This window comes from Sus scrofa, chromosome 9 (assembly GCF_000003025.6).
Source record: "Sus scrofa isolate TJ Tabasco breed Duroc chromosome 9, Sscrofa11.1, whole genome shotgun sequence".
NCBI classification, from domain to species: Eukaryota; Metazoa; Chordata; class Mammalia; order Artiodactyla; family Suidae; genus Sus; species Sus scrofa.
This window is the reverse complement of record NC_010451.4, coordinates 99,861,770-99,888,631: the sequence shown is the minus strand read 5'-3', so window position 1 is coordinate 99,888,631 and position 26,862 is coordinate 99,861,770. Positions and strand designations below refer to the sequence as shown.

The 26,862-nt window shown below is 32.9% G+C and overlaps 1 protein-coding gene across 2 annotated transcripts in view; it reads right to left on the bottom strand.

The window, feature by feature from the left end:
- GNAT3 (G protein subunit alpha transducin 3) overlaps window positions 1-26,862 on the bottom strand; it is a 61,831-nt gene that overhangs the window by 21,605 nt on the left and 13,364 nt on the right. For both annotated transcript variants that reach the window (XM_021063492.1, XM_021063493.1), the window contains exons 2-3: window positions 8,309-8,351; window positions 3,157-3,298 (exon numbers count right to left, since the gene is read on the bottom strand). In XM_021063492.1, the coding sequence (XP_020919151.1) occupies window positions 3,157-3,298; window positions 8,309-8,313 (147 nt within the window). In that variant the 5' untranslated portion in view covers window positions 8,314-8,351. The remainder of the gene's footprint in view (window positions 1-3,156; window positions 3,299-8,308; window positions 8,352-26,862) is intronic.

Here is a 26,862-nt window from a genome sequence, read left to right as displayed (position 1 = left end):
TTCTCCTGTTTTTTTTTTTCTTTCTTTCTTTCTTTCTTCTTACTATTTCATCCTTTCCTCCAAAGTTTCCCATTCCTCTCCAATAACTGGAAAATGGCGGAGCTTTCAACATTGTTACCTAGGTCTCCATTCTGCTTAATGCCCTTTTCTTCCCAATCGAAGCAATTGATCTCTTCCCTTAGTGTAAATTACATTCCATAGTGTAAGGGCAGGGCAGTAACACTGAGATTTAAATTCCTAACCAAAATATCACCTTTGAACTTTAAATGCACATTTGCAACTTTTGAGACATGTGGATGCTTCACAGAATTATGAAACTATGTACTCACCATTTCCAAAAGGAAACTTGCTTTCCCATCATCACTAGAGATCATCTTCCCTTTTTCAGTAATTGTCTCTACACATGAGGAAGATTTAGCTTCATAGCCATCTGTGCCGCCTTTTTAAAATAGCTGATGCTTTGTAATTACTTGTTCAACATCAGTATTTCTTATCTAGAGGGCAAATACTATTTCCATCTCATGTCCTGCTGATTCCTTACTATATTCCAAGTCCATTCAATTGTTTGCCATAAAAATAATAGTTTAATAAAAAATAAATTTTTCAAATGATGTTGGATTGTAGACGTCAATACATGAATGTTAATGAGCTTACATTCAATGTGATTATTGGAAAATAATAATACCTAGTATTAACTGGGAGATTATATTCTTCAGAACATTGTGTTTATGTGAGTTTCTTACAGTTTTGTTTCCTCTTGTAATAGTCACTGTAATTTAATGAAGGAAGCACTGATACTTTGCGGGTGAAAAAACTGAAACTTAGGTTAAGTAACTTGTCTAAACTCACAGAACCTGTAATCAAAGACACTCATGTATATTTTCTATTAGCACTCTTTTTTTGAATGGTCGTCTATGTGATGGTATACACAATGGTTATATAAAAATATATAAATAAGCAAATCAGAGGCTAAATTGAAAGCCACAGGACACTAGAACTCTAAGCCACACATAAGTAAAATGCATAGTAAGTAATATGTTGAACAGTTTATGCAAGGTTAACAGTGTATTAATCTTAAAATCAAATACCAGAGAATGTCATTGAAATTGCATAAGTAAAATGCATAGTAAGTAATATGTTGAACAGTTTATGCAAGGTTAACAGTGTATTAATCTTAAAATCAAATACCAGAGAATGTCTTAAAATTGCTAATTGAAATCAAAATATGAGCTATGTAGTGCCTGACAACTGTCAAATTTGATATTTAAGAACATAGGTGCTCCTAAGAAGTTATGTCAATGGCATAGTGCTGCTTAAGTTACTTTGCTTACACCATTTAACACACAGTTTGAATAAATGACATTTATTTTTATTTTTTAGCATAATGTCAGCAGTGTATGGAGTCCATTTTCACTCCACCTGCATCGTTATGACTCTTATCCAAAAATTTCAGATCTTCAGTGATGACTGACATTACTTATCTGCAAATATTGGGGTGCATGAAGCACAAAATATATTTAAATAAGTAGCAGTAGGCAAGGTTGTGATGCAAATGTATGGAATATTGCACATGCAAATTCAGACATAGCTAAATCATGTGCAAAGGAATGCAGAAGGAACATCTGTTTCAGGACTATTATTGCTTAGAAGAAAGAAAATAAAGTGATATTCTTAAGTGTGAAAAATAGTTTTACAAAACTCCTTACATGGGGAAAAGCACTGTAAGGGAAGACAAAAGTGGATTTTGCCCTAAGCTCTAGCTATTTAATACAAGCCAAATTGCTGCTCATCTATATCCCTTATTTATTTATTTTTTTTACATCTCTCTTAGGTTTATATTAGATTGCCTTTTCAGGGCCAATTTAAAATCCTAGGTTCATAGGAAAAGCCAGGGTCAGAACAATAATTGAACTACACTTAAATGAAAATATGAACTCTAAGTAATGTAATGGTAAAGGCCAAAAGGCTTTTAGAGTTCAGTTCCTGTAAGTACTGTTTTTACATGTGAGAAGGAAAGCGTAACCTAGAGAAGTAGTTGACTTACCAGAGCCAAGTTGTGGGAAAAGCTAAAAATGGAAGGAGAGGGCAGAACTTCTGACTCTGCTTTACAACCTGCCCCAAGGACATACTTAGGATTTCCATACTCTTCACTGGAAAGTGGCAGAACCAAAAAGGACCTAGCACGTGAAAGAAGTATTTTTTTTTTTTTTCATCCAAGGGTTACTTAAATAGTCTAACTCTAAATTGCTGGAGGGTAGGGAGAAGAGAGTATAAATGCCACTTTCTTCTCTGTACTAATTTACCATTCCTCTTTAATTTTATTGTTAATAAAAAAGTTATATAAGAATTATACTGGGAATAGTTCAACTGACATCGTCTAGAGGAAACCAGCTGTTCCTAGAGGAGACAAAAGGAAATGGATGAGTTCTTCCTATGGATTGTACACAATTACTACTTTTGGGGGTGTGATTAACTGTTCCTTGCTTAACACCATAGGTTTCATTTGCCAGCTAAAATAGTTTTATATGTTTGAACATAAAGTGCTTTTAAAAAGGTGGATTTTAATTATTTTAACATAAAATAATTACATTACCAAATATAAAACAGAAGAAAAATAAAACTATTTAAATGATACCTTATAAACAAATTATGACTATTCAAGGATTTATTATACAAACATTTTGTTTGGTGACAATTTTGAATTTTTTTTTTTAATTAACTTCATAAAATAATCCTTACCTTGTGCTGCATAGTCTTTGTAATTATCATTAAGCATTAAGGATAATTATCATGTTATTAAAGTCCCCACGAAATGGCTCATAATTAAACTAAGAAAATGTAGTTTGATTTTAGGAACTAAACTCTTTTTCATTTAACAGTTACAGGAAAGTGCTTTTTCTCTAATACAGTGACACTAGGATTGAGTCCTAGAAAAACAGTTAATTTTGAATAAGATTATAGCACAGCATTAAAAATAGAAGTTTCATTTAAAGGAGAATAGAAAATCTTATATTTAACAGAATTAAAGTTTTCAAAAAAATATATCATATTCTTAAAGTTTTTGTGTAGAATAATACTATGTATTTATTAAGTCCCACAGCTTCATGGTTCAAACTGTAGGAACTACAGCCATCATGTGATTATTTGCATACTTACTGCACTTCTGGGATTTGCATAATCAATCCCAAGGGTAGCCATGGCTTTCACAATAGCTAAGATGGATTGCAATGTATTACTGTAAATTACTGCTTTGAACTCCATGCATTCTTGCTCACTGTAACCATTCTTATGGATGATCCTATAATTGAAACGTGAAAATGTTTTGTGAGTTGAGTGGCTAATTTTTTTATAAGACTAAAACACATCAATACTAATTTGCTTAAATAAAATTACAGTACATATTTGTTTAAAAGGGCAGACTTTTGTCCATATGCTAAATCTGAACAATTTTATGGCTTTGGATTTTTTTTTTTCATTGAGATTTAATAAAATACTTTCTTTTGGAGCTCTTCAAGCTAAATACAAAGGATTTAGGATTTACTCTAGATATACCACAATTTTAAATGGAGAGATCATGAGTTTTTACTAAGCAAGATTATTTGCCTCAAGAGCTTAAAGAGAATAATAATTCTCTTGAATTATTCCTAGGACAAATTCTTAGGACAAAGATATATACAGAGCTCCGAAGTTTTTGTAGTGTTTATAACATTATGTCTTGAGGAAGTGAAGTAATTTAGTAAAACATTCACATCTTTTCCTATCACTTAAGACACAGAGGAAAATAGGAGTGCCTGCTTTCTATTTATAACAGTAAAAAAGGCATCCCTTTTAATGGAGGTAGTTACACAGTGTTAAATTCCTTGTCACTTTTCCATCTGCGTACGTGCCACTGAGTTCTCAAAGATGAAATGCCTAGAGATTTAACTTGGCTGAACTCTTCTTTCCCTTCCACTCATTCAATCAGAACTCAGAGTTTACTAAAAGTTTCAGAATACACACCCATTGAAAACTAAAGTCTTTGTGTATGCTAATCGATTTATTGCATTTTACTGTATACTATGTTCTTATTCCTTTCTCATATTTCCTTCGTGTTTTTAAAAGAACTGTGTGTTCGTTAGGCATCCTTTGGATGACATATTTCTAAGTATTTGTGTTGTATCCGTGCACACAGAGGCTTTAGCATAGGGGGAAAAAACAGAAATGCCTCCAAAGATAGTAAAACCTTCAAATACAAGGAATGACGGTGACAGGAATAAAGACAGTACCTACAACTATTATTTATTGTCTTTAATATTTGATTGCCAATATGGCTGTATTTCTACTTTAAAATGGCCATGTTTGTCTTGCTGTATTAAATACTTAAATAACTTAAGTGAATAAAATATGCAACTAAAAGCATTAAAATGTCTTTATAGATCAGGAATAAGTTCATTAAATAAATCCAAGTTTGCTGTCAAAAATTGAAATTAACAATGTTATTTTAATTATTAAATGTAAATGGCAATTATAAATAAATGGGGGGTATTTAGTCTTTCTTCCTGGCACAAGTTCTGATTTCTACCCTTTTATCATAGGATGAGGAAATATCTGTTACCAAGCTAAATGACAAAAGCAGAGTTAATGAAATCAAATTGCTGTAGGACTTGAAGCAACATTGCTTTTCTAGGTGCTGCAATGTCTGTGAGACAGAACTCTACCTGCAAGTCAATTTCTAGATCTGTTCAAATTAATAAGCATTTACTCTAATGTATTTCATGTGCTGAAGAGAATGAATGAATTATAAAAAGTCTCTCCTCCCTAAAAACAGAGACTAGAGTTCCAATGTCCCATGTGGTAGACACAACACACATTAATTAAAATTAAAGAAGGTGAAAAATTTAGTTCCTCAATCACAGTAGCCACATATGGCTGGGAACTACTATATTGGAGAGCACAGATACAACTTTCGTGTCATCACAGAAAGCTCTCTTAAAGAGTACCAGACTACAGGAAGGTACAGTTTAGAGTCTGATTTTAGAGCCTGTGATCTTAGCCACTAAGATATATTGCCATCCATAGTATGCCAGTCCACAGACCTGTTCAAGCTCAGCATTTCTGAAGCAGAAAGTAGGAAGGGGGAAACGATGAGACATTAGGATGGAGAGATGGGCGAGAGATGGGCAAGGGATGGACTCCAAAATACTTGTTTACTGTGTCTAGGCTTTTGATCTTCATGGTCTAGATAAAGAGTTCAATTTATGAAAGAGATACAGTCATCTTTTTAGAAATCATTTGGTTGGCAATGTGAATAATACAATGGAAGAAAGAAGTGGGGGAAGCAGAAAGTACACAGCAAGAGATTATATTAATCCAGGTCAAAAATGCTGAGATTTTGAATTAAGGCAGTGACAATAGGGTTAAGTGACATGTTTGGAAATATAACTTGTGTAAGATGTGTAACAACTTGGTAAGAGAGTGAGAGGTCAGTATAACTATACCTAGATGTATTTCTTTCTCTAAAGTGTTGCTAAAGCTAGTGCTGCTGCAATTCACTTTAGGGGACAAGAGGCCAGATGTGGAGATGTTTAATGTTGTTTATTCTGATTTATACCTATCCGTAGAATACAGACATGTATGTATCTGCTTCCCTAATTATGAAAAAGTGCCTTGAGTTTTAAAGAAACATTCTGGGACAGTCCCTTTGAAGATGGTGGGGAGAAACACTGGACTTCAGCAAATTTCATGTGATCAAAGTGTAAAGGAAGCAGAGGAAAAGCCCAGATTAGAGACAGCAATATTTAAAATGTAGTCAAAGAATCAAGGAGAACAGCATACAGAGTCAGGAGGAGAACTGGGAACTAGAGATTTATCCTAGAAGCCTAAATAAAGTGTTAGGAGGGAAAAGCTCTATAGAGTCAAAAGGAATTAAAGACGGAATACTTCATAAAATGACAATTAGGAGATCATAACTAATGTTAGTAAGGCCACTTTCTATGACATCCCCAAGGCAAGAGTGCTGGAATGGGTAAAGGGCAGATGGAAAATGGAAATGTTCAAGAGGCTAGTGCTGACTACTCTTGACAGGGACTCTACTGAGAAAAGGTAGGAGAGATGAGGAAGAATACAGAGACTGACACTTTTTTAATAATAGTTATTACTTGCTCATTGTAGAAACTGTGAAAAGCTCAGAAAGATTCAAAATGAATGTGCAGGGTAACTTTACATCCTACTACTGACAGCAGTTTTTTCGATATTGATATATGTTCTTCCATTTAAAAAATTATCTATTTTATCATAGTTGAGATAAAGATTTTTATGTAATTTTGCATCTTGGTGTTTCAGTTAACATAAGTATTATCTTTTATTAAAATTTCTCATATATATTTAACTTGTAGTGAATATAAACATTGCAATTGCAGGGTCAATAGTACTATAATTTCACAATCTATTTGCTTGTGTATCTCATATTTTATTATTTTATAAAGACTGATATAACTGTTTATAAATTCCAGTTTTCACATATTTTTATAATTTTTATATTAATTTTATTAAGATTACCAGAAATATATTTAGAAGGTCAATAATTATTTTCCCAGCTTACTGTGTATATTGCAAAATTATTTCTATATACTTATTAGAACATATAATTTTAAAAGTAGCAAAAAATATTCATTTCTCAAAACTTCACCACTATCATGTAATATTATTTTAAAATTATTGTTTGCCAATTTACTAAGATGCAAAGTATCTCATTATTTTTATTTTATGTTAAACTAAAATATATATACATATACATATATATATATACACACACATTTATATGTAGTAGATATTTGAATTCTGCCTTTTGTGAAATGTCCGTGGTCTCTTCCCATTTCTATATATTATACTGGACCACTTATGTTTTTTGTTTAAGGCTGCACCTGCAGCATATGGAGGTCCCCGGGTCAGGAGTCTAACCCAAGCTGTAGCTGGTGACCTACACCACAGCCACAGCAATGCCAGATCCAAACCGCATCTATGACCTATACCACAACCCACAGCAATGTGGGATCCTTAACCCACTTCGAGGCCAGAGATCGAACCTGCAACTTCATGGTTCCTAGTCAGATTCGTTTCTGCTGCACCATGATAGGAATTCCACTTACTGTTTTTCTTAACAACCTATATATTCAGTATTTATTTATATTTATTACAGATTTTTCTAGTTTTCTGTTTTTTTAATTTTAATTTTTATATAGCCAAATAGTTCTTCATTTAGTTCCTTTAAAAACTACATATAACCTCTTAGAGAATGGAGAGAGGTAAAAAGGGTAAGAGGGGTTCAAGCATGATTATAATCTGAAGGAAAAGAACAGGAGGACACAGTAGCAATTTCATAAGGGAAGGTGAGATGACTTGGGGGCAAGAATGAAGCTGAGAACCCAAAAGTAATGTGGTCAGGCGTCATAATAAAGAAGTCCTATTCTTCAAAGACAGGAAAAAAGGTCAGACATTTGTGGCAGGTACAGGTGAAAGGAGATTTCAAAAATGGGGCTTAAATATTGGTTGTTACAGACCTTATATGACATTGCTACCTGGGAAGAAGAAGAAAACATTGTTTAGATTACAATTAGACAATGTGATCAGTAGCTGGGACCACTGCCGCATAGGATATATTCCACAGAACAAGGTCCTCAAACATAATGTAAAATAAGCTCAAAATTGATTATCCTCTTCTCCCACAGGAAAAATTATCTTTTAAAATTCTCTAGCAGTGACAGAGCCTTGAGGTTTCATACTCATTTCCACTTCTCAAGGCAATTTTACTCATTTAGACATTTTTGTGTGTGTTCATAGTGTCCTTATTAAGAATTTCAGGTCTTATTAAAAGAGAAAAAAATAAAGAAAATAAATGAAAAATGAAATTGAAATCCATGGCAGTAATAATTTGAAATAAGCATTTCATTCCTAGTTATGTGTGATACCAATTAGATTAAAAACATTGCTTCCTCCTAAATTCAAATGGATCATTGACATATTTTGAAATGATTATGGCTTCTGCTTACAATATTATGACCCTAGATCATTCCCTATTAATAGATTTAAGACATAATTGCTTTAGTACTCATCTTCTTGAGAGGCAAAATTAAAAAGAAAAATGGAAATTATACATTACTCATCTGTTACGCTTTCTGCTAAATGATGGGAGAAATATATGCACAGGAATTGTGACAGGTCTGCCACTACATGTGTTTGAGACACTAACATATTTTCCAAAAGTATTTAAGAATGGTCAAATACATGGATGGATATTAGATATTAAACCTTTAAAATAGTGAGTACCTACTTCATTTGTTTCACAATGGTACTTTTTCCAGATTCTCCTGCTCCTGCAACAGAAAGATGGGAGCATTATCAACTGATGCACCAACTTCACACAGATATTAAAACATGTGACTTCACTTGATTGTGAGCAAATCTTTGATAGACATCTTTCCTATGTAAGGAAAGAAAGTAATCTTGTCGTCTTGAAAGATATTATTAGCTATCTGTTTTCCAAGATAGTAGCAGCCCCTCTATTTTGATATTAGATTCAAATAAAAGTCTGGCTCCAAGGTAGTGTATCTTCTAAAACAAGAAGTGTATATCATCAGGAAAAAAAAATGGTATTATTGCTTTTTAACATAATTTGGAAAGCTTCTCTCTCCTGAGTTTGCACTCCTCCCCCAAATCCAAATTTATAGCCGCTAGATAATTCTCCTTTTCCAAGAATGTTTCCCCATATATCCTACCTGATTAAATAGCAAGGAAAAAAAGAGGGAGACAATAACCCTTGTTTCTAGAATGTTCAAAGCATATTCTGGTTGAAGGAAGGGCTCTTGTCTTCATCATTATATTTACCTAGTTACACAGTTCTTTTATCTTCTGTTTAAACATGAGAAAGTTGCAAAATATTAAGCAAACCTAAAGAGCCTATGGGTAATAATGGTATGGGAGTGTCTGAAAATGGATTACACATTCCTGAGGAGGGACAGGGGTCAGTGGTTATACCATAGGGAAGCAGTTGCATTTATCTGGGATACTTATTTAGTCAATGATATACAATACACAACTTTTTATTATGGTTTGTAAATGCAGAGGGATAAAAATCTCACATGATTTTAAAAATTTAAAACATGAACCTTTAATGAAAAAAATCAGTAATGGTTTTAGGCTATGCCTCAAGGCCCTTTAAACATATTTCTTGAGTCTACTTTACCCTTAAGGAGTATTTATTTGGGAAATGAAAACCAAGAAGTACTGAAATAAAGTGTGATAACCTAGATTTGAGAGTTTGGCTCTGTGCTCATATTTATGTGTGTGTGAGATATCTTCAGTAAATCCTTTAACCTCTTAGTTTCCTCATCTATAAACCGAAAATACTTACCTTAAGATTATTAGAAGATTTTGAGATAATATACTTGAAATTATTTGCAGACATAATACAAAATAAAACATGAAGTGATGTTATCTGAGATTCTAAGGACATAAGAAATTTTGCAGTTTTATAAAGCTAATAGTCTAAAGATACCCTGCATGAATTAAACAAATGATGTAGGAGAAAAAAAAAAGTCCATGTGGAAAAAGAACATTGATTTCTAAATGACAACAAACCAAAATTAATTTGAAGTGGTTTGTAAGGATAAATGCAATGGGACTTAGAGAAATTTACTTAAGGATGTTCAAGATGATTAACAGAATAAAAATGACTGCCATAAGAAAATACACTAAATATAAATATAACTTGAGAGTAAAACTGATGAGAAAATTTGATTAAAATTACTATAATATGTAGCATATGGATAGAGTATGACATTTTTAAATTTTTTACTTATCTATGAGTACTATACATGTGAGGGATGGGGTAAGGGAGGAGAAAATTCAGGTAACTTCTTGAAGTTTCACAGTTTTGATTTTATAGACAGGAGAAAAGCAGAGTCGCCAGGAGTTGGTAAATTCTCATGACAAATTTGTTCACAAAATTTTTAGATAGAATCAACAATAAATCTCTAAAGTATTGAGGAAAACATTATTTTATAACTGATATGAAATCATTTCTTTTAATAATATCCTCAGATTATAATTAACATTAATCAATAAAAACACATTAAAATATGATACTGTCCAAGGGCCTGATAAAAAATTCCTGTGACTAAATTTTTAGTCTTCTCATACTAGTTGCTGTATAAGCAAAGCAAAGCAAAGACCTTAATATATTATTATGAAGTTGGGTCATAGGACATCTTCAAAGTCTCAGTGTGCCTGTTAATTTTGGACAAATTTCAAAGCAGCACAATTAAAGCAATTAAAAAAAAAAACTACAGGAAGAACACAAATTCAGAAAAACTGTTTAATAGATGTAAACATATCTCTTACCAGCATGGTGATCAACTGCCTTATTTTACCAAAACTAGTATGATTTTATGTAAGTAGAAGTAGTATGACTTCAGGTAACCCTGAATCTCAGAATAATATGAAAATCCATATGGAATCAGAGGACCTTGCTACCCTATTAAATTTTTAACCCCACTGTCACCCACTAGCCACTTTGCCCTACTTCACTTTTTTCCTAGCACTTATCTCATTTTATAAAGTTATAAATTATTCACATGCTGATTTTAGTTTTTTCCTGTCTGTCTTCCAGCACTACAAGGTGAATTCCACAAGGGCAGGGGAATTTGTCTGTTTTGTTCAATGCTATAGCTGAAGCACCCAGAAATGTGCTTCATAGTAGGTAGAATCCTAATGAAACAAATGCGTTCTTATTTTCTTTTCTTTTTAGGGTCACACCTGCCACATATGGAAGTCCCTGTGCCAGGGCTTGAATTGGAGTTGCAGCTGCCAGCCTATACGACAGTCACAGCCACACCAGATCTGAGCCATGTCTGAGACCTATGCTGCAGCTTGTGGCAATGCTGGATTCTTAACCCACTGAGTGAGGCCAGGAATAGAACGTGCATCTTCACAGAGACTATGCCAGGTTCTTAACCCACTGAAGCACAACAGGAACTCTGAAACAAATGCTTTCTTTAAACTTATATTTCAAATATAAAGTTTTGTCCTCTGTGCCATATATCAGTTTCTTCACACTGAAAAATTTTTGCCTGACTCACTGTTTTATTAAAGCTGTAGTGAACAGATATAACAGCATCTCAATTTAATTCTACTTAACAGTAAATTTGCTTTTTCTTAGACGTATTTAAATGCACCTAGTTATTGCAATTAGCTGAAAGAGATAACCACCTTACAAGTTACTGAGGAAATCAGAGTGGTGAAGTTAGGGGAAATAAAATTTTATTGCCAGTGATTAATAGGCTCCTCTTCTTGGGTAAACCTCCAGTATACTTCACTTTGTGGTTTTATGCCAATGCAGTCCACATTACACTGTGCGAAATTTGACAACAAAGTTGATGAATGCAAAATCAACCTCAGTATTAGCTAATCTTTTTTCATAGATTTTTTAATGTAATCAAACACAAACTCACAGATTGGACATCACCATTTCATATGATTTAATAGAGGCTGCTATGTCCAAGAATGAAACATTTGAGATTAAGATGAAAATTACATTAAAATATTGCCTCACTTGTTTTCAGAAGACAACTGCCTATATTATCTTGCATGCCTGAGAATTACTTGTTTGTAAGAGTGACAAAAGCTCTACAATGAAGTGAAAATAATTTAGGTAATTTTCATTTAAATCATGTATTTACCTTGAGAATACTGAAAAAAAGTGTGTAAAGAATTTTCCAAGAATTGTACGGGCATATGTATAATGGACAAATACAGTATCAATTAAGAATCACTACTGGACATATACAAAACTTTGTTTCAGTTTTTCTAAACTTAAACAATGTTCTAAGTGAAATTTATTCAATAAAAAATGGTATTGGAGTTCCCATAATGGATCAGCGGAAACGAATCTGCCTAGGAACCATGAGGTTGTGGGTTTGGCCTTGCTCGGTAGGTTAAGTATCCGGTGTTACTGTGAGCTGTGATGTAGGTTGCAGACACGTCTCAGTTCTGGTGTGGCCGTGGCTGTGGCTGTGGCTGTGACCAGCAGCTACAGCTCTGATTGGACACCTAACCTGGAAACCTCCATATGCCATAGATAAGGTCCTAAAGAGACAAAAAAAAAAAAAAAGGTACATAGGCAACATAATCTGTAAATATATTTTTGCATTTCTACCTTGTTAAACACTTTCATTGAAGTATAATAGATATTCATTAAGCTGCATGTATTTATAGTATACATTTTGATAAGTTTGCTGCATGTGTATATCTGTGAAAGCCATCGACATAATCAAAATGGTGAACCTGCCCATCATCCCCAAAGTTTCCTCAAGCTTCTCCGAACTTCCTTCTCATTGCCTCAGTCCTGTGCAAACCACTGGTCTGCTTTCTATCACTATTCATTCATTTGCATTGCCTATTATTTCATATAAATGGAGTAACACAGTATGTTCTTTTGAAAATCTGGGTTCTTTCACTCAACATAATTAGTTCACCTTTGTTGCAGCAAGTACCAGTAGTTCATTCCTTATTGATGCTAACTAGCATTCTGTTTTATGGATACACCACAAATTTCTTTTTGATTCATTTACCATTTTATCCATTTTTCATCCATTTCATCCATTTAGTGGATATTTGCAGGACACATAGAAAATTTTAAATAAGCACAACCAAATTTCATTATATTCACTCTCTATTAGTGACAACTCAAAAGTTTATTATAAATTTGAAAAAAAAAGGTGACTTTTAGATTATGTAAGAGTTACTATAAATGCAAAATGGTCTTTTAAACATCAAAAATTTGGCAAATTGGTAATCATACTAGTGCCACTAAGACCTGGCAAGTTTCCAGAATTGTTTCTGACACTGGAGACACGTATTTACATAAAGATTCTTTTCTGTGGAAAGTTTCAGTTGTGGTTGCCAAGGGGGAGGGGGAGGGAGTGGGATGGATTGGGAGTTTGGGATTAACAGATGCAAACTATTGCTTTTGGAATGGATAAGCAATGAGATCCTGCTGTGTAGCACTGGGAACTAGGTCTAGTCACTTATGATGGAGAATGATAATGTGAGGAAAAAAAATGTATACATGTATGAGTAACTGGGTCACCATGTTATACAGTTGAAAAAAGATTATATTGGGGAAATAATAAAAAAAGATTCTTAATAACTTCATTCATGATGTATCTCGGGTAAGCAGAATTTTTTGTTTTGAAAAATAGCATGTATTTTTTTTATGAAACTTTAACATTTTCTTTTGGAAGATTTTAAAAAGTACTTGGATCATTTCTTTCTCTACATAGCAGCTTTAGGTTTCTCTTATGGTTAACTACAGCATTAATAGGAAAAACCCTGAAGAAAAGTCAATCTGCCTCAAATCTGATTATTTGGAAACTCATTGCAAAGTTATTTCAGGAATGAATTACTGAGTCCAAAAGACCAAAATGCTTCTAGGTCTTAGTTCACAATAATCATTGTGTTCTTATAAGATTAGAACATGTTACAAAGCCAAATATAGATGTGAAAATAGCATATTTTCATCAGCCAAGGGCATCCTGAAATAATGTCTTCCTTTCTAACAGTGGTTACAACTAATATTATTATCTGGGTCAAAGGGTACTAAGGGTAATTTTAACTAGATGTGTGTTTATTTCTTTGGACTAAATAATGTTTCAAATAATTAAATATTGAAATTTACACTTAATTCATACTTTAATGCTCATAAATTTTAATTCTTAGGAAGAATAAATGAAAGATTTTATTCTACTTTTTTATTTGCAATTACCAAAGACAGTTTTAAAGCTACATGATATCTATACCTGTAACTGAAATTCAAGTGAACACACTCAAGTCTTGATTGCTCATTTTGTACAACTTGTTAAAAGAGGCGAAATGAAAAATTTTAACTTATAATCATGTATAAGAATTCCTGTAGGTGGTCTCAAAACCACTTTGTTGTGCCTCAGAAAGAAACCGCAACCAGCTATGCACATATCTTCATTCCATGCATGTGAAAAATGAGCCTAGTAGGGATTACGACACTTAGCCAAAGTCCCAGATCTACCTTTAAACAAAAAAATGTCTCCTTACTCCCATATTAACACTGTAATGTTGCTTTCTTTTTAAGTATGCACTGATAATGTAAATGTTAAAATGATTTTACAACATAAATTATTTGAAATGGACTTATTTTAAATTAATATAAAGCAGTGAATTTTCACAGACATATAGGTGTACAATTTCTGTTCGTCATCTGTTGATAGATTGCACAAAAGATTTTTAGGATAGTGCTTTCTGAACCAACTTAATTTTTTTGTTGCTCAAAGAGAAAGAGGAATAGTGAGTGGAATAAAATTATCTGTCACTTTCATATTTCAACCCTTCAAATAGAGTAGACAGAGGGCAGGAAAATTAATATCATGTTTCAGGACTAAATAAATATGAATTTGTACTCATTTCTGACTTTAGGTGTCTTGATCAAAGTCAATCTCTCTGAGAGTCAGTTTCCTCTTATGAAATTGACTTATTAATATCTACCTGATACAACTCTTACTAAAGTTTAAATGTTGCCTTACCTGCCTCTACCCAAACCTCTGATAAAAGCATTGAAGAGAAGATCAAGAGTGGAAAACTGTTAAGCCCATTCATCATCATAAATCCTTGTTCATGATCTGCAGTCAATGATACTAAATGTTCCCCGTTAAGTATGATAATTACTCAAGGTTTCTGTACACACCGTTTGTCTGGTTAAGGGAATTTCCTTCTATTTCTCATTTGGTAAAAGTTTTAATCAGGAATGAATAAAATTTTACTCTGTGTGTGTATCTCTGGATCATGACATGATCACAATTTTTTTCCCCACTGTACAGCATGGGGACCCAGTTACACATACATGTATACATAAATTTTTCTCCCATTGTCATGCTCCATTGTAAGTATCTAGACATAGTTCTCAGTGTAACACAGCAAGATCTCATTGCTAATCCATGCCAAAGAATAGTTTACATCTATTAACCCCAAGCTCCCAATCCATCCCACTCCGTCCCCCTCCCCCTGGGCAAACACAAGTCTATTCTCCAAGTCCATGATTTTCTTTTCTGTGGAAAGGTTCATTTGTCCTATATATTAGATAACAGATATGAGTGATACCATATGGTATTTGTCTTTCTCTTTTTGACTAATTTCACTCAGTATGAGAGACTCTAGTTCCATCCATGTTGCAGCAAATGGCATTATGTCATTCTTTTTTTATGGCTGAGTCATATTCCATTATTTATATATACCAATCTTCCTAATCCAAACATCTGCTGATAGACATTTGGGTTGTTTCCATGTCTTGGCTATTGTGAATAGGGTTGCAATGAAGATGTGGGTGAATGTGTACTTTTTAAGGGAAGTTTGTCCAGATAAATGCCCAAGAGTGGGATTGCTGGGTGATATGGTAGTTCTATGTATAGTTTTTTAAGGTACCTCCATACTGTTCTCCACAGTGGCTATACCAGCTTACATTCCCACCAACAGTGCAGGAGGGTTCCCTTTTCTCCACACCACCTCCAGCATTTATTTGTGGACTTATTAATGATGGCCATTTCTGACTGGTATGAGGTAGTATCTCATGGTAGTTTTGATTTGCATTTCTCTAATCATCAGGAATGTTGAGCATTTTTTCATGTGCTTGTTGGCCATCTGCACATCTTCCTTGGAAAAATGTCTATTCAGGGCTTTTGCCCACTTGTCCATTGTGTTGTTGGCTTTTTTGCTATTGAGTTTTATAAGTTGTTTCTATATTTGAGAGATTAAGCCCTTGTCAGTTGCATCATTTGAAACTATTTTCTCCCATTCTGTAAGTTGTCTTTTTGTTTTCTTTTGGGTTTCCTTTGCTGTGCAAAAGCTTGACAGTTTGATTAGTTCCCATGGGTTTATTTTTGCTCTTATTTCTATTGCTTTGAGAAACTGACTGAGAAAATATTCATAAGGTTGATGTCAGAGAATGTTTTGCCTATATACTCTTCCAGGAATTTGATGGTATCTTGTCTTATACGTAGGTCTTTCAGCTATTTCGAGATTATTTTTGTGCATGGTGGGAGGGTGTGTTCTAGTTTCATTGCTTTGCATGCAGCTGTCCAGGTTTCCCAGCAATACTTACTCAATAGACTGTCTTTTTCCCATTTGTGTTCTTGCTTCCTTTGTCAAAGATTAATTGACCGTAGGCATCAGGGTTTATTTTTGAGTTCTCTATTCTGTTCCATTGGTCTGCCTGTCCGTTTTGGTACCAGTACCACTCTGTCTTGATGACTTTGGCTTTGTAATATTGCTTGAAGTCTGGGAGAGTTATGCCTCCTGCTTAGTTTTTGTTTCTCAGTATTGTTTTGGCAATTCTGGGTCTTTTGTGGTTCCATATAAATGTTTGGATTGTTTGCTCTAGTACTGTGAAAAATGTTATGGGTAATTTGACAGGGATTACATTGAATCTGTAGGTTGCTTTGGGTAGTATGACCATTTTTACAATATGAATTTTTCCAACCCAGGAGCATGGAATATCTTTCCATTTCTTTACATCTTCTTTAATTTCCTTGATTAATGTTTTATAGTTCTCAGCATATGCGTCCTTTACCTCCTTGGTCAGGTGTATTCCCAGGTATTTGATTATTTGTCATGCAATTTGAAATGGTATTGTATTTCTGTATTCCTGTTCTAACATTTAATTGTTTAGTATACAGAAATGTGACTGATTTATGAATGTTAATTTTATATTCTGATACGTTGCTGAATTTGTGGATCAGTTCAAGTAGTTTTGGGGTTGAGTCCTTGGAGTTTTCTATATATAGTATCATGTCATCTGTATTCAGTGGCAATGTTATCTCTCCGCTTCCTATTTGGATGCCTTTTATTTCTTTTATTTGTCTGATTGCTGTTGCTAGGACTTCCTATACTATATTGAATAGTATTGGTGAGAGTGGGCATCCCTGACTTCTTCCAGATTTCAGTGGGAAGGCTTTCAGTTTTTCTCTTTTGAGTATTATATTTGCTGTGGATTTGTCATTAGAGGCTTTCATTATGTTAAGAAATGTTCCCTCTATACCCACTTTGGTGAGAGTTTTTATCATGAATGAATGTTGGACTTTGTCAAATGCTTTCTGTACATCTATTGAGATGATCATGTGGTTTCTGACTTTACTTTTGTTAATGTGGTGTATTTTGTTGATTGTTTGCCTATGTCGTACCATCCTTGTGCACCTCGGATGAATCCCACCTGGTCAAGATGTATGATCTTTTTGATATGTTGTTGGATTCGGTTGGCTAAGATTTTGTTGAGAATTTTTGCATCTATATTCATCAAATATATTGACCTACAGTTTTCTTTTTTGGTGATATCTTTGTCTGGTTTTGGAATGAGGATGATGGTGGCATCATAGAATGTCTTTTGAGAGTTCTTTCGTCAACATTTTGAAAAGGTTTAAGGAGGATGGGCACCAGTTCCTCTTTGTATGTTTGGTAGAATTTGCCTGAGAAGCCATCTGTTCCTAGACTTTTATTTGTAGAGAGTGTTTTTATGACATATTCAATTTCATTTCTAGTGATCAGTCTGACCAGTTCGTCTATTTCTTCTTTTTCTTTTTTTTGAATTTATCACATCTGTAGTTGTATATTGGCCTATTTCTTCTTAATTCAATTTTGGCAGGCTGTAAGTCTCTAGAAAGTTGTCCATTTCTTCTAGATTGTCAAATTTGTTGGCATATAATGGTTCATAGTATTCTCTTATGGTTTTTTGTATTCCTGCAGTATCTGTTGTGATTTCTCCTTTTTCATTTCTGATTTTGTTTATTTGGGTTCTTTGTCTCCTCTTCTTGGTGAGTCTAGCCAGAGATTTGTCAATTTTTTTTTTACCTTTTCAAAGAGCCAGCTCTTGGTTTTATTGATATTTTCTATTGTTTTTTGAATCTCTATTTTATTGATTTCCTCTTTGATCTCTAGGATTTCCTTCCTTCTGCTGACTTTAGGTCTTTTTTGTTCTTCTTTTTCTAAATCATTTAGGTTCTGGGTTAAGTTGTCAATTTGAAATCTTTCTTCTTTTTTGAGAAAGGCCTGTATTGCTATGAACTTCCCTCGAAGCACTGCTTCTGTGGTGTCCCATAGATTTTGAGTGGATGTGTCTTCATTATCATTTGTCTCGATGTATAAGGTATTTTTTAATTTCCTTCTTGATTTCCTCATTGACCCATTGGTTTTTTAGTAGCATGTTGTTTAGTCTCCATGTAGTCAGTTTTTTCTCATTTCTTTTCCCATGGTTGATTTCTAATTTCATGCCATTGTGGTCAGAGAAGATACATGAAATAATTTCTATACTCTTAAATTTGTTGAGGTTAGCTTTGTGCCCCAGCATGTGACCAATTCTTGAGAATGTTCTGTGTGCACTTGAGAAGAATGTGTATTTTGATTTTTTTGGACGTAATGTTCTGAAAATGTCAATTAAGTCTAACTTTTCTATTGTTTCCTTTAGGATCTCTGTTGCTTTATTGATTTTCCATCTAGAGGATCTGTCCATTGATGTGAGTGGGGTGTTAAAGTCTCCTACTCTGATTGTATTCCCATCAATTTCTCCTTTTATGTCTGTTAGTATTTTTTTGGGGTATCCGGGTGCTCCTATGTTAGGAGCATATATGTTGATGATTGTAATATCCTCTTCCTGAATGGATCCTTTAACCATTAAATAGTGTCCTTCATTGTCTTTCTTTATGGCTTTCGTTTTAAAGTCTATTTTGTCTGATATGAGTATTGCAACTCCTGCTTTCCTGTCTTTTCTGTTGGCATGAAATATCTTTTCCCATCCTCTCACTTTCAATCTATATGTGTCCTTTCCTCTAAGGTGAGTTTCTTGTAAGCAGCAGATTGAAGGTTTTTGCTTTTTTATCCAATCAGCCACTATGTGTATTTTGATTGGAGGATTCAGTCCACTGACATTTAAGGTGATAACCGATAGGTGTTTATTTATTGCCATTTTAAACCTTGTTTTCCAGTTGATTATATGATTCTCCATTCTTCTTTTCTTTTTTTGGTTGGATGGTCTCCATTTATTTTCTGCTTGAGAACTTTTCAGTTTTTGTGAATGTAATGTTCGGTTTTGATTTGTGCTTGCCCTGTTTTTTAAGTACAATGTTTTAATAGTAGTTCAACCAAGTGTTCTTGAGCTAGCTCTTCTTCCCACTTTTGGCTTTTTTTTTTTTTTTTTTTTTTTTACATTTTATTCGCTGCTAGAATCAGTTTAGTAATATTTTCTTTTGATTTTTGGATCTGTGTTTATGAAGGAGATTGGCCTGTCATTGTCTTTGTCAAATACAAAATTCATATAATAAATTGTCTTAGATTTTAGAAAAATGTCAATGTCATAAAAACAAATTAACAACAACAATATGACAAGGGAAAGGTTCTAAATTAAGAGTTTGAAAAGGAGAATAACCAAAGGAATTATACAAACCTTAAATGGATCTTGGTCCAAGAAATATAAAAGGTAAGAAAAACATATTAGAACAGATAAATCTGAACATGAAATATATATTAGACAACATTTTGGATTGATATAAATTTTCTTCAGCATGAAAATATTATTGTGGTTTTCTGATAGAATGACCTTAGTCTTAGAAGATTAATTCTGAAGTATTTATAGGTGAAGTGTCTGATTGCCTTCAAGAGGTTTAGCCAAAACATAAATATATATGTATATATACATATATGTAAACATATGTATGTAAATTTATATAATATATATATTTAAAGCAAATGAAAAAGAATTTATAATTGGTAAAAATGGAGAATATAAAGTATAGTTTTCTTATGGCCTACTTCCTCAAAATTATGCAGGTTTTAAGATTATTAAAAGTTTGGGAAAAATAAGTACACACTGAGATTTTTTTCTGGCAGAATAAAATATACAAATATATTGGCAAATTTGTCCATATTATTTTACAAATGAATTAAATAGCTTATGAGTAGATTATTTTAAAATCACATAAGCTTTTAAAGGAAATTCTCAATGTTTTAATAAACATGACAACAAAATGCTAAATATTCTATATTTATCTAAGGACTAGAGCCAATGTAAATATTTTAGCATACATAAGATATAATAATATTGTGTTCTTTCAACACATCATGTCAGTAGTCATATGGTGGCAGATATAGTTCTGTAACTATTAGTATGTCCAAGCATCTATTTCTGTGATATAGTAGTGATAAACATTAAAATATGTAAAACACCTCAACAGCTGAACAGTTTCACAACTGTTTCATTTGTGAGTAAGAATGTTGTGGCCATGTACTCTTTTCTTACCTATGAAATTTTATTTAAATACTTCCAGTTTTATGCATGTTTTAAAAATATGTGACAATGTTTAAAATGTTATTTATGTTAAGCTGTCTTGGATTTTGAAGTATTTTAACAAGTATGTTATCTTTCTTATTAATGTACCTCTTAGGCTAAAAGTAGAAAAAAAAAGCCTGAAATAAATAATTATGTGATTTTTCTCGTACAGGCCTATTTTACGTGAAAACATAGAAGATAGAAAGATAGATATGGATAGATTGGTAGAATTTGTCTAATTTGTCGAAGTATTAATTGTGGGAGCAGTTATGCACATACATTTTGTATAAATGCTTCAGAAAAGGACCTTGTTTAATTATATGATTGGCCTTTACAGATGTTATACCTGGGAAAGGGAAAACAGAAGGTTGAATATTTCAAATTGATAGCTATCACTAGAATTATCCCACTTAATTTCTAGACACATATTCATTTATTTAATTGATGTGTCCACTTGGTTGTTTTACAAACATCACAAATTTTAATATCCCAAATTATTACTCCTTCCATTTCTTGTCCAACCTAAACCTTGTCCTGTATTTCCTGTCTCGATGAATAAAATAATCACTGTTCCCAATTCTTCCCTTAATCATTCTTTTCACTTAGCATTCACCAGCAGGCCGATGGTCATCAAGTACTGTTGATTTTGTCCCCAGATGTCCCCCAAATCTCACTTCCAAACCTGTAATTTCTGCCTGTATTTGCAACCTCATAATATTTGCAAAGTGGTGACAGTGTTCTAAGTAGTCTTACTACCTCAATTGTCCTCATAAAATCTTTTTCTCATAGCATAGCCTGGATGGTCTTGCACACACCCCCACACACCCCTCCCCCAAAAATCCAAGTATTAGTATTCTCATTAACATTAATAAAATTTCCAGTACTAAAAGTATATTTCTGCTTTTGTCATCATGAACAACTTAGGGAAATATTTTAGATTCTTATTCTGTCCTTCTTTCGTGCATTAAGCATGAGTGCTTTCCTGTGCTAAGCCACAGAAATTCAATGAAGAACAAAGGCAGATGTGTTCTCTATTTTCATAGAACTTAAAATGCAAATACTCATTTAAAACTGAGAAAGATAAAAATAAAAGGCTTTGTTTTCCTGTAAACTAATTTGTGATCTTACAAGTTGAATTATCTTAAGTTCTCATTTTCTTCTCTATATAATGAAAATACTATTTCATAGGATTTCTTTGTAGATTGAAAACAATAACAGTAGCAGTAGAACAAAGAAAAAATGTTAAGACTCATTCTATCAGAGATAGAGCTAAAACTAAACTTTGTAACAAGACTGTCATTTGGGCAATGAATAGAGAATGATTACAAAGAAAGGAGCTAAAGAAGATTGAAATAGTGAGTTGACATGAGGCACTTAATTAGAAAAATAAAGTTTGGGGATGAATTTACAGTGAGATAAACTTAGAAAATAATTTCCTGGTCTCCCAGCACACAACCAGGTTATTGATCAATAATAGAAATTTCAAATATGGATAAAGAAATCAGGAAAAAGAAAAGATGTCAGAGTTATTTTTCTAGAAGTGATAAAGTCCTGATAGGTTTTTGAGAGAGCACAGATTGAAAAATGCAAACTCTCAAGGACCACTTACGAATGGAGAGAAAAGAAGTAAGCTTCAACAAAATGAGGAGTAAAGGGTATAAAAAAACAGGGAGGTACTGTAGTGTTACAGGAGTTCAGAAGAGAGTCAGTTATTGAGGGTTGTTAGGGATCTGTAAGAGAGAATTTTTTAGTAAAGAAGAGGATATGCAAGTTAGATTACAATTAACTGAAGAAAATGGAGAGGGTATGGAAATAGAAGCAGTGAACTTGATCTACTTGGAGAAGCATTTCAGTAAAAACCATTTGAAAAGATACTTATATAAGGTGAATTCAAAGGGGTTATAGAGTCAAAAATTTTTAGGTGAATGGAGAGAAATATAATCAAATGCCAAGAGAAAGAAGCCAACCAAGAAGAATTTGGAAAATGGCAAACAGATAAAGTAATTCATAAAGCAAAATTCTTAAGATATGAGAGGGGGTAAAATTTACAGCATGAAGCCTGAAACTAGCCTTAAATAAAAATGGAATAACACCAATTCCTTAAAACTAGTTGAAATAGAAGAAAGTAAATGAAAGTTTGTAGATGATGACTGATTACTATCTTACACAGGGGTTGTCGTCTAGGGTAAGGTGGGAGGGAAGGAGATTAGAAAGTGATGTTAGAAATGTAGAAATAGCTGCCTTTTGGAATGTTTTAGTAAAAAACTAGGAATAAGTAAAATAATTATTCACCAAGCTAAAGTTAAAAACAGGAAATAGCCAGGAAACTGAAAATGATAGATCATTTTATTCTACAATACCTGGGAATGACAGAAATTTGGAGTTTACACTGGGAACCAGGGTTAGATGAGCAACTGAGGGCTGTAAAGATATTAAATAGCATCATTTTGGAGGAAATCAGTTGGGAACAATGCATTAGGACAATAATAAATGGAGAACTCTGTGGAATTATTCAGGTTTGAGGATGTGAAGGTCAATTAAGGTAGAAGACTAGGGGACAGAATATTACTGACTTTTAGGAGGAACATAGGTAAAATGGCTGACCTTAAAGGGAAATATATGAAAATGATGAACTATTTCAGTAAATAAATCAAATCCTGGTCATAGAGTGAAGTTTCCAGTATCTTAAAAGGACAATTCTAACTGACAAATTTATCCTATTTGAATATAAAATATTGAGGCAAGAATTCAACCCTTGAATTCTACTTTATTAGTACTGGGATCTAGTAAACAGAAATGATATTTTCATATCTTGATGTGTCTTACTCTCAGTTTTACCTTCAATCCTACTTCTTTAGATTTACATTCTACATTGATATATTGGGAGGAAGCTTACATAAGGAGAAGGATTCTGAATTTGAGTCTAAATCTTAACTGGAAGTATATTTTATGTAATATATATCATGCAGTCTTTATGCCAGCTAGCAAATGTTTTAATACCCCCCAGTGGAGGAGTAAATAATTTTTATTAACTATTCATGTAGCTTATATGAATGTTTTAAAAGGTACAGTATTGCTCTTGAATCAATAATTCACATTTCAATGAAACGAATCTAAAAATGTTCTGTGATGTTGCTAGAGAGATTCTGTTAAATTTTAGCTAACAAGAGTTATTATCAGCAGGATAGGATGTTTAATCTCACTAACAAATACAATCATTTGGGTAAATATGGAATGCCTTTATAAATGATTTGCATCTTTTATATGAGAGACTATGAGTCTATGTTGAATGGGCCCTGATTATTTGAGATAAATTAATCTAAAAAACAAATATATGCAAAACATTTACTTAAGTGTTTTTTGCCTATTGGAAAAAAAGGGACATTGCAGAAAGCTATTTGATGCTGCCATCTTTATAAATAAATACATTGCAAATATTTGGCTTTGCCTCTTGGACTTTCAAATTGCTATGTTGTATACAGTGCATTGTACTTTGGAAACAATTTGAAACTCTCCCAGTAGACTTTTTTGCCTTTATTGAAAAGAAATTTTAAACATTTGTATTAAAAATATTCATGCACCCATAAAACTGATACCTTTAGAAAAATACTGTAAAATATTGTAAAACAAAAATATATTATTATTATTATAGGAAGGAAAGAATGACTTTAATAGGGATAAATAAACCCCAAACTTGGAAACCTTACTCAGGAATAAGTCCTACATGTTATTCATGTTATTCACAAGGTTCTTATTACTAGTGGTCATTTCTAATTCTGGTAATTCTGCTTTGCATGTTTTAACTGTAACATAAATATTCCAGGGGATCTATTATGTGATCCCAACCACAGGCAGGCATTGACTCTATTAATATAATAGAAATTCAAAATAGATTTTCTTACACTTGATGAATTTATACTCTAGCCAGTGACTAAGGAACACTTCTAGTTTCCTGATTCCTATTCCATTCATATATAGAAATACTTCTAAAAAATAAAAATAAAGACCTATTTAAACAAACAAGATAAAAATAAGAACTTTGATATAATCTGAATCTTAAGTATTATTTTCTCTTGGTATCCATAGCAGTAAGAAAATTGTTTACATTTATTGACATTCAATTTATTTCATATCTAGGAAAAATGAACCATATTTGCTGGATTTTTACAGTTTACCCAATGTTTTGACACCCATTATTTCTCTGAGGTTATGTCTCTGGCTAAGACCATTCAGAGAAGTGAAAAAAAGCATGACACTAAATAGAAATATTAAATAAATTTTTTACCTCAAATGGCTTAAAAACATGTTCTCCTCTATCATAATTAAATTGTATTCTCTCCATTCTGCCAAGTGGATATACCTACTTAGATAATTCTGCTTTGCAATTTTATTTTAACAATTGTTTTGTAACAAGCATTTAGATAATATCAGAATCATAATTCTCCTACTGTCATGCTAAAAAAGAAAAAACAAACACCTTCCAAAATACCCATTTGTTGCATTAAGTGGGACAGTTTGGAAAATTTAGAAAAAGTTGATTAGCTAATATATAAAAGCACATTTAAAGTAGAGTAAAACATTTTCTATAATTTTTCCAGGGTCATTTTCCTAAGAGCCAATGACTGGAATAATATTTAATTAAAAAAATTTATTGGAGTATAGCTGGCTAACAATGTTGTGTTAGTTTTAGGTATGCAGCAAAGTGAATCAGTTATGCAAAAAAAAAAAAATCCATTCTTTTTTCACATTCTTTTCCCATGTAGGTTATTAGAGTATTGAGTAGATCTCCCTGTGCTTTATAGTGGGTACTTGATACTTACATATTTTACATATAGTAGTGTGTATATGTTAATCCCAACCTCCTTCCTAATTTAAAATAATAGAACTCAAATGGCACCATTAAAAATAGTATGATATTTACAAGCTAGCACATAAAAAAAAAATAAATGCTTTAGAAATAAAGGAATAGGAGTTCCCATTGTGTTTCAGAGGATTAAGACCCTGACAGAGTGTCCATGAGGATTCGGTTCAATCCCTGGCCTCTCTCAGTGGGTTAATGATCCAGTGTTGCTGAAAGCTGTGCTGTAGGGCACAGATGCAGCTTAGATCCAATGTGTTATAGCCGTGGCTGTGGTATAGGACTACAGCTTCAACCCCTAGCCTAGGAACCCAAGTGCAGGCTTAAAATATGCCCCAAGTGCAGCCTTAAAAGTTAAATAAATAAATAGGAGCTCCCACTGTGGCACAGTGGGTTAAGAATCTGACTGCAGCAGCATGGGTTGTGGGTTCAATCCCTGGCCTGTTGCAATGGGTTATAGGATCTGGAGTTGCCACAGCTGTGGCATAGGTTGCAACTGCAGCTCAGATCTGATCCCTGGCCCAGGAACTTCATATGCCATGGGGCAGCCAAAAAGAAGATTAAGTAAGTAGGTAATTAAATAAACAAATAAAGAAAGTAATAGAATACCAATGATGAACCATTCATAGTAGTTATGGAAATCACTGGCTAAAAACCAATTATAATATCATAACAAAATTGTAGAGTGATTGAGGCCAGGTTTCAAATATGATGAAAAAATTAATTTTTTACCTATATTCAGAGCTCTGCATCTAACAGCTCACGTGATGGAAATTTGTAAAACTTCAAAAATAAAAGTAATGTGATAAATAAATAAATTTGAAATGAAATTTAAAATAAATATAAAGAAAGGAGATATAGAAAAAATAGAAATATGATACTCATTGATGCCACAATTAAATGACAGGTGTTTCTTTTGAACAGAATTAAGGTTAATCAAACACTTTTAAATTAAGATTTTTAAATAAAGCTAACATTGGAAGTCTACAAAGCACAGCTTATTCATTACCGTTTGTGTTTCCTATTAAAATGTATTCTTGGGCATTTTTACAGGCTAGTTTTTTTTTTTTTTTTTTTAAGTATGTGACATTATTGTCTTGATGGTAGTTATCACATGATCCAGGAATATATATCATCTCCAGTGCTTTTTAAAAGCCTGCTTTTTGCCAAAGCAACAGATTTGGCATCTTTTCTATAATATACTGCATGTCTGGAAGGTGTAATAAAAAGGAATATCTGCCAGGTGATCTTTTATTTATAAAGTAGCACTTTGATATAGCTCTTCAGATTCAATGAAATCTTGTGTCCATTCATACCAAATGGTACATCTATTTTACAGCACATGTAAAATTTAGAAAGTTGTTCTGAAGCAGCTAGAAATCTATTGGATAAGAGGATTAACATAAAAAATCTGTCAAAAATGTTTTTCAGATTTCTAATTTATAAAAACAGAACTAGATTTAGAGTCTGACCAGGTTAGTCCCGCATGACACACAATTGATAAACTTAAAAACAGTTGTTCACACCTGATGAATGAAAATTATTCTTTCAGTAATAGGAGGAATTAAATTAATTTCATTAGTGAGGAGACTTACAGGTGGCAAGGTTTAGTCTCACTGAATGCCTTTATGAT